The sequence below is a fragment of the Protomyctophum parallelum genome (genome assembly GCF_964188405.1).
Source record: "Protomyctophum parallelum genome assembly, chromosome: 14".
Classification (NCBI taxonomy): domain Eukaryota; kingdom Metazoa; phylum Chordata; class Actinopteri; order Myctophiformes; family Myctophidae; genus Protomyctophum; species Protomyctophum parallelum.
Window position 1 is genome coordinate 42875014 of NC_139709.1, and position 16041 is coordinate 42891054.

At 41.4% G+C, this 16041-nt stretch overlaps 2 protein-coding genes across 4 annotated transcripts in view; one reads left to right on the forward strand and one right to left on the reverse strand.

Annotated features, from left to right (window-relative positions):
- ak5 (adenylate kinase 5) overlaps nt 1-16041 on the forward strand; it is a 62921-nt gene that overhangs the window by 12801 nt on the left and 34079 nt on the right. For all 3 annotated transcript variants that reach the window (XM_083781222.1, XM_083781221.1, XM_083781223.1), the window contains 3 exons: nt 5840-6031; nt 11608-11698; nt 15812-15888. In XM_083781222.1, coding sequence (XP_083637348.1) covers nt 5840-6031; nt 11608-11698; nt 15812-15888 — 360 coding nt within the window. The remainder of the gene's footprint in view (nt 1-5839; nt 6032-11607; nt 11699-15811; nt 15889-16041) is intronic.
- On the reverse strand, nt 12526-13065 carry LOC310870553 (receptor expression-enhancing protein 6-like; the record flags this gene model as incomplete). Its single annotated transcript, XM_083781797.1, has 1 exon — nt 12526-13065. The coding sequence occupies one exon, from the start codon at nt 13063-13065 to the stop codon at nt 12526-12528; it is 540 nt and encodes a 179-aa protein (XP_083637923.1).

Consider the following 16041-nt stretch of genomic DNA (forward strand, 5'->3'; position numbering starts at 1 on the left):
TGTGAAGGCTGACCTTTTACTGACCTCCAGTGTTCCTCCCCAATTCTTGACTAGACATAAGGAGAAGTTCAAGTTTATATTTTGCGCATTTTAGGTGATCATATCGAAGAATTGGCTATATAATCTGTGATTATTTGATTGAACAATACGCAGTGGGTGAGTTGTAGAACTGTTGAGGGCCGAGTCTGACTTGATATGTATGCAATATTTGTATATTTACAAGCTGTCAATAAGTCAGTTCTGACTTAATGGTGAATGAGTTTATGAGTTAATTTAGCTCAGCGAATGTAAAAACAGACTTTATTGCACTTGAATTCAGCAGTTGAATTATGGCTGAGGATTTTGCTGCATGCACACAATCACACACCCACCAAACGTTTGAGCCATTACTATGGTGATTATCAGTGATTCCAGTCATTTTGAACACTAAAGAGATTAGATGTACCTTTCCACTCTCGCTGCACAGAGCATCCACAAATACACAGCAAACTCCTGATTTTTCTCTCTATATAAATTCAATTTCATAAAATAAAAAAAATCTATCTTTATTTAGGGGCGCTAGCCCCTACTTATTTTGTCCCGTCACGTCTCATATTTGCCATTGACAATGAAAGGAGAAATTAGGTCATATATGTGCCTCAAATATGACGTAAATTTGTGGCAACGCAAACATTAAATGCCATCGACAATGAAGGGAAAATCCACGTCATATGTAGACGAGCAAATCGGCCAACCAATCCCATAAATTCAGTTGTTCATGAGATGATGTGGGATCATGTATGATAAGAGCGCCCCTCACTTCACACGGGTGTGATTTTTTTTAAACAAATACAAACCCAGAGCTAAATTAACAGAGGATTTTGCTGTCTAGGGGGAAGAACCCAGAGGACTATCTGACCCACATACAGTAGCCTAATGTGCCAGTTTCTATGAGATCACAAGCATGGGGGAAACATATTCCCTGTCAAAGGATTAACAAGGGTCCTAATACAATTTCAACATTCAGTGAGCTTGGGCTATATATCTCTCACATTTTGTTAAATTCACTTTCAAATTAAGCAATAATTTGATTCCTGTTGAGTCATTGAATTGCCATGTGAAGATCAGGTTTCTGTAGAAATGGAACATGCAGGCTTCAGGCATGAGGAAGTTTACTGGAGGTGAATCCTTAAAGTAGAGTAGAGTAGAGTTTTATTTGTTTTGGTCATTATAACAAATCAATCAAATCGATACATTTTTTTTTGCAAAAGAAACAGACCAAAAAGGTGTAGGCTGAAGCCAAAGCTTATAGTGCCTACCCTTCTAAAAAATAAATGGCTTTCATAAGTAAAATAGTACAACAAAGCAAACGGAAGGGAGAAAAAAACAACAAAAACAAATAAACATAACATAAAACAAAAACAAAGACAGACAGGACAATACAGTTAACAGAAGAAAAAAAAAGAACAAAAAAACAACAAAACAGAAACAAAACACAAAACGAGAAAACAAAACATCATATCAATGTTCTATATGTTTCTACTATTTTTGAAGGAAGGTAGCAATCATATTTTGTTGTGTTTACAACTGTGTCCGGGTAACCACTTTAGACATAGCTCATTCAGACTCACATGATTTGTGCTTGATTTGTCGCTCACCTCATAGCCAATAGGGAGAAGTTGCAGCATGTATAAATTAGGTGACAACTGTTAACCCATTCAGGCCTAAGGCCGATTCTAAAAACACCTCTAAATCCTGACCTAAGGTTTCTGAAAAATTCAAATATTGATATAGCAGAATCAAAATTTTTACATTTTTGAATACTGTACATACTGTACAGAACCCAAATATGGGTTCCCGGCCTGAGGGGGTAAGGTACAAATAGGGAACCCCGCCCAGAATGGGTTAAAGGGCTATGGGTGAATGTTCAGTAATACATTTGGCTGGCTGCATATCAGTATGTCCGGACAGGTAGAGGTAGGGGTGGATGTAACAGCATAGCTAGTTTACCATTTATGCTTGCAGGCATAGCATTGTAGTTTAGATGCATTACTTCTGCAAGTGCAGCAGATTAGGATTATGCATATCTCTGGTCCATACTGTAGCTCTAATGCGTTGCGTTTAGAGCTATGTTACTGTCCGACTTCCGCCGCTCGCATGAATGCAGACCAGCCTCTCGTCTTTAGCGTAAATAAAAAGAACGTTTTTGCTACTCACCAAAACTAAGGCGGGTTGTGTCAGCCTATACATTCCTTAGTGGGAGCACTCTGAGCCCCCCAACACATGTATAAATTAACGGTATTTCTTGGCCAGAAAGGGATTTTATTTCACCGGAAGAAAAATATTCTCTATGAGGCAATTCTCTGGGCAATATTGGTAGAAGGCGCAGTGGAGTAACTAAAAGTAGTTTTTTTCCCGGGTGGAAACAAAATCCCATTTTGGCCAAAAAGTACCGTTTATACGTGTAGCTCAGAGTGCTTCCACTAAGGAAAGTAGGCTTCCTAATGACACAACCTGCCTTTGTTTTGGTGAGTAGCAAAACATTTATTTTTATTTACGCTAAAGACGAGAGGCTGGTCTGCATTCATGCGAGCAGCGTGTATACACACACACAGTATATGAGAGAGAGAGAGAGAGAGAGAGAGAGAAAATGACAGAGCATACGCTGCAATATGAAGGGAAATGACAGATAGATGGTGATGAAAAGTGGCAGTGATTGCACTCAGACTCAAATACAAAAGCCTGACTGTGTTTGGTTGGTCTTGAAGGTTCTCACAGAGTGAATATAATGGAGCTCCAACTGATTGACTGATTGATTGAGTCCTTATTATGTGGTGCTGTTCACACTTACAAGCAGCTGGCAGCAGTTATCTTGTGGCCCTGCAGTTCTAAACACCATACATGCTGCTGCTCTGCCATTTAAAACATCACAGCAACTATTTGGTATGGGCCAGCCTCTGGGGACTTCAGAACATCACGCACAGATGCCTCCAATGAAGAACCCGCTGTACCTTCATCTTCCCTTCAATCCCTTATACTGTAAAAGTAGTCCGACTGTCCGTGTACAATTAAGGAATATATCCCACCTTTTTCACTTTGGCCTGTTACAGTGCCACCAACAGGTGGATTTTTGCTAAACACATTATTTGGAACAAAATGCCTAAAACCATCCAATTGCCAACAAAGGCGTAAGAAGAAATGGCACCCTTTTCACATTGGCCTATTATAGTGCCACCAGCAGACGACAACCTGACCTGGTCTGGTGGGTGGAGACCTGTGCCCCACTTTATCTAGTTTAGATTCTGTGGATGGCTGGCTGGCTGGCTCGCTGGCTGGCTCGCTTGCTGGCTGACTGACTGACTAGCTGGCTAATGGACTACCTGGATGATTGCCTACCTATAGCATCTGTCTGTTTACTTGTCTTTATGTCTTGTCAGTCTGTCTGTCTTGTCTGCCAATCCATCCATCGTGGTGTGTCATGCTATTAGAATCACATTTCCAGGTTTGTTTTGTGCATACATGGCATTTATGTTGTTGAGGATGGTGCATACATTGAAAAACAATGCATAAACAACTTCAAATGTATTTTCTATATCTATATTTATAAAATATAGATATAAACACACACACACACACACACAGGCTGGTGGCTGGATCAAAAAGTTATTCAAGAATATAAACTATGCACACCAGTATTGCCGCTCCCAAATGCAAGTTTACTTTGGTAACGTCTCAAGCCACCAGACACTTCCTCAGATCTGGGTAGGCCAGTTGGCGAAGGCTTTGACCTATGTTTTGACTGGATTAAAAGTGCACCACAGAGAGAGCTTCTTAAAGGGACACTTCACCCTTTTTGCAAAAAAATATATGTTAATGACGTTTAGAAGCTTTAGAACACTTTCCTGGAGATCTTTATGTGTGTAATATGTGGTTTTAGATATTTTAGATTGTAGCAGTGAGCCTGTTGTCTCTGATGTCATGGACACTGGGCTCACTTCCTTCCTGGACTACATGTTGTCTCAGTAAGACAGCTCTCCCCCTATCCGCAAGGAGGAGCAGTGCACCAAAGAATTATGGGAATTGTAGTCCAGGAAGGTATTGAGACCAGTGTCCATGACATCAGAGACAACAGGCTCACTGCTACAATCTAAAATAACTAAAACCACATATTACACACATAAATACCCCCAGGAAAGTGATCTAAAGCTTCTAAACGTCATTAACATATATTTTTTTGCAAAAAGGGTGAAGTGTCCCTTTAAAACCTTGTTCTTTTGAGAGGGTGAAATTAGTAACACACATTTCTAAAGGGTATTAGAGAGGAATCTTTTCTCGCCCACCTCTGTGGACAGGTCAACATCTGCTTGCTTGTGTGTGCTGCGTAATAAATATTACATTTCACTATAATGAGACTTTGAGCTCTCTTCCTGGCCTTTAGAGAGATGCTATCATTGCCATAATGCTATGCAGCATTGCAGCCACTAGAAATTTCTGAGAATAATTACCATGTTAGACTAAAACCGATCTGGAAAGACATTTATAGATACCTTCGATGATAATGATGGATATGATAATATTGCATCGGACAAATGGTAGCCATGGAAACGGAAACGATGATTCGCAAGATGCGACTACAAGAGACCCAACGATGGGAGCATATCTCAAGATGAAAATGCACTGCATGAGTCAGCATTCCTCACGATGTTTCTGATCTTAATCAAGCATACAAAGCGGAGACAAACAAAAAAACATGAACCCATAGGATGAATAGTAATGTAGATGTTCCCTTGGCGGGGATTAAAGTTTGCCCATGTTAGACTGAACTACATAAAAGTAGGAGCGTGAACATCTAAGGGTCAGTAGCCAGTGGGCATAGAAAATAAAATCTCAGTCAGGCAATGACAGTGGTGTTGCGGTTGTCCTTTTCCATCATACCGAGTGGCTTGGGTTTGTTCAGCTATGTCTTTTGGGCAACAGGCCTAGGTCACATGGTGTCCTGAGAACTCTTTTGTTTATCAGAAGTGTGTAGTACCAGCGAGTCCAGATAAGGATAGTTTCCAAATCATAGTTTCCAACTTTCCTATATGCAGAGACCATTCTCCTGTGATAGTCTGCACTTTCTGTTAATCAGATTTCCCTATGTAGAAACCCCCACCCATTTAGTACCAAAGTAACTTTACCAAGTGCTGGTAGATGTTTTTTGATCCAGGTCTGTCTGTACATATACACTATACTGTATATAGTTATATACTGAACACATCATCAGTTTTGAGTGACATCTGAATGATATAGCATCTTGATTCTTTGCCAGGTTGGGTTCGATAGATTTCCCACTACATCCAGGAAGTGGGTTTTCTCACTCACAAAAAACTCCAATATAGTCATTATACAAATAAGTTCATGGTCACAAACATCATCCAGACAAGACAGGTTGGCTAGTCAGGTGACAGCTATTCAGGTTCAATCGGGGGCACGAGTGTAAGGCGGTCAACATGAGACAGAAAAGGCTGCCATACTTTACTGAATTTGGAGATTGAGCCACGCAATGTGTATTTATTTATTTTTTTCAATTTTAAAAAGTATAGTATGTATCCAACGGGAAGGTAGTACATTTTTGGCAAACAAAATCACGGACTTGCAAGTAACGGTTTTGGGTAGTAACCTGCACTTTAAGTGAACTAAATCTAACCCTGCAATTGCGGCTTCAGTCTTGCTTGAGTTGCTCACATTGGTACACCGAAAACCCTAGCCCTGTAGACATAACACATGCTACCAAAACCCTAGCCCTGTAGACATAACACATGCAGTGGTCAGTGGCGTTGTGCCTTTTAACATCATTACTATTTCCCCGCCATATTAGATCTGCACTCCAGACCTTGTGGTGTTCCTGGCCTGTGCCAACCACCGCTTGAAGGAACGTTTAGAGAAACGCGCCGAGCAGCAGGGACGACCAGATGACAACCCCAAGGCCACGGAGCGGCGTCTGACCAACTTCAAACAGAACACCATCTCCCTAGTCAAATACTTCCAGGAGAGGGGCCTAATTGTCACGGTAGGCTATGGTTACCATCTTACTGTGTGTGCGTGCGTGCATGTGTGTGTGTGAGAGGGCGTGAACAAAATAATAATGAAAAATCACACCCGTGTGAAGTGAGTGGTGCAACTCCGTGTGGGGCTTCCCGGGGGGGGGCGGTTCTGGTGTGCCGCCCCGCGTCCGAAACGGTTGAGAAATGACAGAGTTACTGTGTGGCGGTCCCTCTACTGTACTGTACTGGCACACCCGAAAGCATCATACAGTATATACAGTTAATATGTGCGTGTGTGTTTGTGTGTGTGTGTTAGGTTGCTCACAGGTGGTGAAAAACAACCATGCTGTGCTCAGCCTCATACCCACCCAGACACCCACCCACCCACCCACCCACACAGCTCTGTAAGGGAGTGGTTGCACCACTCAAAAATACATAATGCACCCTGCAGGTGGCGCCTTAGGCGACCGCCTAGATTGGCTATGCCTAGAAGCCATTTGTCCATTCTCTGAGTTTGGTAGTCACATTGATTCTTCAGTACTTTCGGGGTCAGCACTGACTGACTACAGAACAACATCAAACAGAATTAAAAGTAACAGTCTAACATACTGTTTCTCTAGTGCTAAGTTCCATTGTACAGTAGGTTAGGTTCTGTTTCTGTTCCAAGGTGGAGTTCCGTCTCCAGAACCTGACCTGTATGTTTTGGATCTGCTGCCATTTTCATGCTCTCCCTCCCTCATCTGCATTTGGGTCCTTCTCTCCCACACGTTTTAACAGTCTGGTCCACATGTTAACAGTCTGGTCCAACATCACAGGGCAACATTTAAACAACCTATCCTGCAAGCACCCTGATAGGGATTCAAATTAACATTAAACTAAATGTGGTCAGCTGAACCTCAGATGTCAGCTCCCGTTTGTTTACTTTGATTACAAGTTCTGATGTCGCTTGAGGCTGATGTCCTTCTATTCCCTCTCTGTGTCTTCTGGCCTGTTGTTGTTGATGCTAGATTAGTGTGAAAGTGAAATTGCTCACGAGGTACATAACAGTGAATCCCAATGTGATGGCGTGTCATATCCATGGCTTAGCGGCATGTAGTCCTCTGTTCTTCGTTTCGTTCCCCCCCCCCCCACACACACACACACACAGGTTAATATGCCATCTCTGCCTCAGCGGGTGCATGGTTGCACATGCATTTTCAGAATTTACCTCTATTTGCTTTCTGCTACTCATCTCAAATGGTGGATATCTGATACTCCAGTCTATGAGTTCTTCATCATACCACAGACTGTAGTCAGTTATTCTAAATGTATTGACAGGAAACGTCAAATGGTTGCCTGGTTAGAAGAACTGAGACTATTAATATTTGTAATATACCGAAATGATTGGTGGTTATACTGTAGATGTGCTATATGGTTCATATTTGAACAATGCAATTGATTGTCTGGGGAGCACAGAAAAGCCCCTGTAAGTAAGTCTGAAAAGAGTTTCAGTACAAAAATGGTGATTTAAGCCTGCCACAATGATGTTGGGGTCATTGGTGTTAGTCTTTAACATGGCCACTTTTCTTTCTCCATTATGCTCATTCTCCCTGAGTAATTTGACCACATGAAAGCTTATCCGCTGTGTCTGCGTTGTTCCACTTGTAACATTTCCTCAGGAGAAAACCCTGCTTGTCAAATTGTCTCTGTAATCACACATCACTTGAATTCACCGCAAAAAATCGAGGTGAACAAATTCTGAAGCACTCTGAAAAGCAATGCTTTTACAGATGACATCTGCATTGTACTCTTGGACAGTTCTTAAACAAGATTGAAAGAAAAAACAACTCCCCAATTTAAGCATTTTGTTGAGCCAATGTTTAAATACTGTTAGAGTATTGTCTTCAATTGAATTATAATTCTTCAATTGAATTATAATTAATAGAAGATGAAAATATATTTCTGACAATGTCTATTTCTGACAAATTACAGAGTGGTCATACAGTATATAAGGTAATAGCTCACTTATTGAGACTGAACGTTGAAATATGAAATGGCCTTACAAGTAATGTACTGTACAAATAATACAGTTAATTGTGTCAAGATTTCACTTATCCTTTTGTCAATTGTCATCTGTCAATCCAAAGCCCATACCGCCAAAGCCGTCTTTTATCGCCTGTTGTGTGTTTGTAGTTTTTACGCTAGATGGCGCTCTTCACTAACATATGAGTCATAACCCTCAGTCACACAGAGAAACATGACATCACATGATCGCATGTTTGTCCCCATATTCACGCCCTTTTGTTATCTCCATTTTTGGCCAGACATGATATTTTAAAATAGACAATAAACTAGAGAACCGAGAGTGGAAGATAAAACAACAACACGGAAGCACAGAGAAAACCGACATGTTTATCAACGACCAGGGGATCGATCATACTGGAGATAAATATTCTGTGACAAAAGAAATCGCTGGCAGGGGGTGAATTATTTATTTATGTAAATAAACAAAGAATTCTGGCAGTAAATGAGTGCAAGGATAGGTATAATTTATGTAAAAACACCCATGACTAATTCAGAGACTCACGTACATCCATTTGCACCATATTTGCAGCCAGATTATGCACTGTAGGCCTATAGCTAGGAAAATTGGAGTGGGACCAAGCGCTTTATTTAGACCATGCGCCATAGATGATCTAAAATATAGTATGTATGTAGCCATATGTAGCTTTGAGAGACCTGCTGTGTACAGTAAGTTTGATCCCCTCGAACTAAACTACACTTAGTACTCAAATGTTCAGATGCTGTTTTCTTCCCACTGTGGAAGAGGAAGGTTTAGGGTGGATGTTTACTGTGATATCTCGCTCTTGAAATAATATGTTGTGTCAACTTGTGTGTAAACAATAATAACGATTCTCAAAGCATTTGTCCCCCAGAGGAGGTTGACTGAACTGAAACCAGCATATCCCAAAAACAAGAGGTTTGGAGATCTGTTGGGAATTTATACGTTGATATATGATATTATATAGTACTTTATTGTCAGTTCACACTGAAATGTGTCTTGCGACCCAGCAGCGAAGTATGCAGAACATATACACACATTTGACATAACACAAAGAACAAGACAATTTACATACATAAAGCCTTGAAGATAAGAGCAATATCCACCGCTTAAATTACCCCGTGGCTACTACAACTCCTGATTAAGCCTCAAGGTCGACTGGTGGACCTCTTTAGTCTGACCTTATTGTATGCTGGTACACCATATCTCATTCCTGAAGGTAGCAACCTATATTCTCCATACAACACATGCTTCCTTGCTAACCTTAGGATGCTGTTATCATACGTGGATGTATAAAGTTTCTGAAGTGGTTGTCCAACTATCTTTGAACAAATGTTCAGTTGTTGCAGCAGTTGTGACTTTAGGGCTGCAGACAAACATCCATACCAGGTGGTACTACAGTACTGAAGAACACTCATAATAACAGAAGTGAAAAACAAAAGAAGAATCCGTCTACTAGCACCGGAGGATCTTAGACGGCTAAGGAAGAATTGATTACATGAAACCGGCACATGCGTGTGCAGACAAAAATGTTTGTAAACAAGAAACCCATCTATGGGACAATCAGAATTTCCCTAAAACGGAACTATCCACCTTCAAGGTTAACCGTTATCAATAGGTTGCCTTGCCAGCCCCTGATGGTTAGGGACTCCAACAACAATCCCTCTTTTCTATAACTTGTTACCATAGTAACAGACTGAGAGAAAATGCTGGTGATGGGCAATCCTAACCACCCATACTTCCTTTTGTCACTCTATACAAAATCTTTACAATATCTACTAACTCGATGCGTTGAGCGTGTAGCTTTCGCAGAACGCGTCTGATGACCAGGGGTCATCAAAATGTCCGTACACGGACAAATGTGTCCGTGGCAAGACTTGTTCTTGTTCGCGGTGTTCTTTTTTAATTTACTATGACTCTGGCACATTAGAGTCCCGTTAATCAAATATTTTATTTGCAAGGACCCCCTTAACTCTGAGAGTGTACAAATGGAATTTGACCCGCAAGTGTCCATTTGGTTCCATTTGAACACTCAGAGACAGTTACAGACCTGTTATGGTCATTCAGGGGTTGCTCTGTGTTTAATAATATTATTTGCACTCATTTTGTATGTCTATGGCAAAAAATTACTTTTGAGAAAAAAGCTAGCATGGCGATGATGATGACATGTCCAGAACAGGGACGCTAGGAATTAATGTGGTTAAATGCACTCCACTCACACACACCCCACCACCACATCACCATGGCTAACACTCACGATTTCTTTTGGCCTCATTTGTCAAGAAAGTAACCCAGTCGAGTAACCATGACATGCATGAAGAATGGTACACCGCTGGGAAGGAGTGAGAGTAATTATCGGCTGTCAACCTCGTGGTATACACGAACCATGCGCCTGCCGTTGCCCCATTATCCACGGTTGTCATTGGCGAGGAGGTTTTTAAAGGCTGACATTGATGAGAACACTGAAGTCTGGGGATTATGGTGGACGAGGGGTCCGTTTCATTCAACTATAGCTAAACTCCCCACAGACTGTACTCAGTGCCAAGAGAATCGGAGGCCGATTGACTGAAAGAGGAAAATTATGAGCCCACTCGACTGAGGCGTGAAACTAATTAATCTGGCATTATCAAAGGCTGAAAAATAACCTCTCTTTGAGTGTCTTTATCCAACAGAAAAATGTAGGTTTTACGCATTACAATAGAAGGAGCAGACTGGGGTCACCACATTTACATGGGGGGGTCAGTGGTCAGGTGTATAATGCATTACATCGGTTATTGGCCATAACAGCAATTAATTATATCGGATATCGATATCGGCCAAAATGTCTCATCAAAATGTCTCACTTTATAAGTGCATTTATAATGCTTTATATAACGAGTGACATGAGTAAGATGGTTAGAGCTTCGGTGCACTGACAATGTTTCTATAATCCTAGAATGGTCTTTTATTGCAGAGGGGAAAAGACAACAAATACACAGCAAAGTGGACCATTAAAACAAATCTACTGCATAACCCGCATTCCCCGCTATTTAATCCAATATTCTATGCTGCCTAGATTGTCTTATTACCTTTGGAGCATACGCGGAAGTATTTGCCGATTTGATCGACGAAAACCCGGCGGAATATAGTCCAATGGTTTGTTTTTTATGAGAAGAAACAGGCGCCATGACAATGCGAAACGAACACAGCCTGCACAGCGCGTTGCAGCCCAAACAAGTCCGCCGTTCACTTGGTTTTGGATTCCTGGCATTTATTATAAAATGTAAGATTGTATGGCAGAGGTACATGGACAAAACACACAGCAAAATCCTAAGTGTAAAAGTGGATCTATAAGGGTTCATTTTTACTTAAGCCTCCGATAAACTAAAGAGTTAACAAGATTTTTAAAAGACTACATTCTAAAAATCTTTCCAAAATCTTGTCAAAACTCTTGTAGTGTATGGGAGGCTTAAACTAACAAGGTATTTTACTGCGTTTGAGAGAGGCTGCGAAAAAACTGTAAAGAGTTGCACTGACGTAATATATAAATGAATAACACCAAGCATTTTCCATCCATCTCAGCTGGATGCCGACCGCGATGAAGAGGAGGTCTTCTGTGATATCAGCACGACTTTGGATAACAAGTTGTTTCCCTCCAAAGAGCCTGTTGCTGGTGAGTCAGTCGGTACTAAATCAACAAAAAGAATGCTCATACTATCTAACGTTTATTTTTTCAGTTTTATTCCTTCATAATTGAGTTGAAAAAAGACACTACAAAAAAGGAGCGCTTGGTTGGCGCAGGGGTAAAGTCTCCATCCACCACCACAGAGACTAGATCGTTTGAATCCTCATCGGGGCATCTGGCTTTGGCCGAGGGATAACAATGTGCTATATGCACACAGAATAACTCTTCCTACTTCCAGGCCGCTTCCCAACTTCCTTCACAGGCGATGATACTAACTAAGGCGATCTGTTCCATTTAGTGTGCAGTGGTTCTCTAATTTCAAGGACCCTCATAACTCTGAGAGTGTACAAATGGTTCCACACTGCAGTGTTTCGAGTGAGCCAACACGCACAATAGCAGCACCCCGAGTCTGACCAGAATGAAACAGATCAAGCCTTCATTAGTATCAGGCGGTAACACCTGTGAGGGAAGTAAGGAAGGGTCCCAAGTTCTTTCCAAAATGGTGTGCTCACTATAGCCCATTGACTGTGTTCTCGATGTTCTCGATGGAAGCTGGTGACAGGGGCAATCTGTGTAGGAAATGAGGGAATTCAAAAATAATTGGCGACTCATTTTGAGTAGACAATTCTATTTTTCAAAAATCTCTTCTTGAAAAAACAAAATGAAAAAATATGGAACAAAAACAAAAATAAATTATTTTTTTCATATTATCTGGGGCCTTTTCTGTGTGTCAAAGATCCATTTTCTTTTTTTACCGAGTCTGTAACAGTGGTCTGTGTCTGTCCATCACACACACTCACACATCCATCTGTCCGTCACTCTTCACCCTTGTTGTCATAGTCGGTCAGATCAGCAGCCTCGTTATGGACAGTGTCTGCCATGTCCAAGACCTTTACACTCAGGTCACCCACGATGTCCTCATGCCTCAGGAAGAGAGGTCGGATCACGCGCTTGTATAAAAGCGTAGAGCCATTCCATGACACTGGAGCCATGCACCACAGCAGGAACACACACTTGCCAGCATAGTAGAAGGTGACCCAGGAGCAGTCCATCAAGCTCTCAAAAACGTTGAAGAAGCTGTAGACCGCCCAGTAGGTCAACCACTGATTGGCGTCATCCTTCTTGGTGCTCTCAGTGGCCTTGATGGACAAACGGGCTGGATAGACAAAGCCAATTAGGTTGCAGAGAAAGGAGGCTAAACTCCCACACAGAAGGTACAGCCCGATGACAACCAAAATAACCGCTGCACTAATCCGTTTCTGAATCCCTGTTTTCTGCTCCAGCTTCGACAACAGAGTTGTCACTATGTTATTCTCGTTTAGTAATGCGTCGTAGAAGTCTTTCAGTTTCTTCATCTTAGGTCCTCGTCAAGCCTGTGGTAACAATTAACTCTTCAAGATCAATGCTTCAGTCTTCCAACTCAGTAAACACTGGCTAAATGTGCAAGGCAGGGTCTAATTATAATGTGTAGCTTTCATGTCATTTCTATGGCGTCATATCCATGATGTAAGTATTGCTCAAATATGGCGGGACAATGGACAGGTGAGCTGAGATTATGAATTCAGTACGGTATCCATTATGTCTGAGTGCTTGGAGTACTTTGTGGACAGTCTATGTCAGCACTATGACGTCAGTATGTCAGTGAACATACAATACACATACTGTACATATCGTTGCTGTTGGAAGGAAACTCCTAACTCCATTTTTGAGGTCTGCGTGTTGTTTCGAAAATATTGACGCTTTGGACAAAACTGCTTAACTCCATTAGACCCTCACACTGTCTGTGCATCTAACTAACCCCACCACCTCTCCCCATCTCATGCAAGTAATTGGCAATATATAAAATCACAACACCAACTTTGATCTTCATTAGACACCCTGGAGTCGTTTGTTTGTGCAATGGTGTATTAACTATATTTAGGGTTTCTTCCTGGAGGCTGAACCCTTGACAGTCAAACGGGCCAATGAAATAAACAGTAATATAGTGACACCACACTATTAGCCCCTCCCCTAACCCCTCCCCCTTTATCATACAACTACAGCTGTGGGTGCGGCTTCAGTTCAGGACAGGTGGATCACCACCCACCAGGCAAACCAGGCATCCCCTCCCCTCTCCTCTCCACTCGCTCGGGGCAGAGAATCCTTCAGTTTGAGGTGCGCCCGAGTTTTAAAATCGTGTAGTGTGTGCTGTATAAAATAATCTGATAAAATAATCGGGCCAATTATCCTGTAGCGTGTGGTGCTATCAGATTTCAGATTGAAATTCGGCTAGTGCTTGCGAAAGTAATAAGAAAAATATGATTACCCAGCAGTCGACAGTACCCGTAGTTAAATATGTAAATAAAGTTACATGATGCAGAACATCTAGGGTTTTGCATGAATACTTCTGGCATTAGTAGATACAATACAATGTGGTAAATCCATTCATGAACTTCATGAGCTACATTAAGCAATGCAGAAGCAATCCCTGCCAGCTAAATTGCCAATTAATTTTAAAAACTCTTTTCATGCAACCATAATTTAATGAGAGATAATATTTCCCATACTGCATTTTGCTGAGGTTATAGATACGTTTTAACAAACTGTAATAGCTCACAGGAAATTGACAACATTCATTTTGCTCTGTGACATAACCTAATCCTACAATACACTCCATTTCTCATCAATATTCCAGAAGCCATTTCCTTAAAGCAATTAGGCATTAAACCTCAGTTTTACATACTTAATATGTATAAAGCATGACAGGTTCTAACCTGTGTTTTCCCTCCTTCTAAATGTTTCTTAGATGTTTTTGTAATTATGTCAGGTGGCTTCATTGATGTTTGACAGTGCAATATTATTTAAAAAAAATCACTGGCAGGAATGAGATGATGTATGATGATAACTTTACAATCACAATTTCCATCCTCACTTTTGTCTTCAACCCAGCAAACACGGTCAGGACCTGGACGAATTAGTGACGTCTCTATTGGGGCCAAATCAAGTCAAACCAAGACTAGTCAGATCTGGTCCAGAATATCCCCTAATTTCAACCAACATGAATTCTGCCCACTAAGACAGACATCCCTAGATGAATCAGAGAGAGTCCGATAGAGGCCAGATCAACTTAAGTCATATCATAACTATAGTCAGATCTAGCCCAGAATAATATTATTTTAACTGGTGAAGACGTCCTGGAAATGACATAAAGATCATCCCCATATGGGCTGTGATCTGGCCTAGTCCTGAACGTCACCGGAGGACGTCATCATAACGTCATCATGACGTCATCATTTTTGTTTATGTAGCAGTGGCTCACTGCCTCAGCCTGATGAGTTAAAAGTATAATATCCTCCCTGTCCATAGGCATATCCCTTTGGTCTAGTCTAGTGGTTAAGATGTTGGACTTTCACTAGGGAGACCGGAGTTCAAATCCCGGGCACACTCAAAGCTGGGCATAGCTTTACAGCTATACGATTCTATGTGCCATTGTTCTACATGTGCCATGCTTTACAATGTCCAGTTCACCTATTCACAGTGGAGAGGTGAATGTAACGCCTCACTGTCAGGGGAACAGGCAGGCCACGTCTCATGTATCATTCAGAGAGCACTGAGCAGGCGTGGTTGTCAGTACCATTCCAAAAACCTGCCATTAGGCGGTGAAAGAACAATACTGTACGTGTGAGGATATTGGGATAATGGCTATACTGGGAGAAGGTTGGGATTTTGCGGAAATGTGATCTTTCTGTCTGCTCTCTGTGTTGCTTTGATTAAACACCCAAGTAAAGCTACCATCTGTACTTCATTATGAACTGCTGGCAGTTTGGTCGTTTTATATACTGTATGTGTAGTTATCTGTCAAATGAAACCAGAACTGTACAGTACACAGTACAAGGCAGAAAATGACTGGAATATGAATACAAATTAACACAAACACCTGAGGAGTAAAACATCTAAACATGTTGCTCCCTGGAAAAATGCTGAATAGAATAAGGTCTGGTATTTTTTATAGAAAAAGAGTCTGATTAGTGCTGAGAGTCAGAGTACAGTGCGTTCCCAGACACTTGAATTCAAGTTCCAAACACTTGTATTCAGCGTTGTTCTGTCTCTCCCTGTCCGAAGGGCCCAGTGAACTGGATCTGAGTCTGCCGGGGGAGACCAGCAGTAATGCAGATGTCACTTGCAAGTATGATGAAGAGGTAAGACTGGGTTATTTATTAATGACATATCAATTCCTGCAGGCCACAATATACTTTTCTGTGGCAATTGACTGGAGATTGTTAGTGACAGGGGACACAGTGTGGGCTACCATGTGGATCTCAGAGGTCATGTTGGTGACATTGTATTGTTGC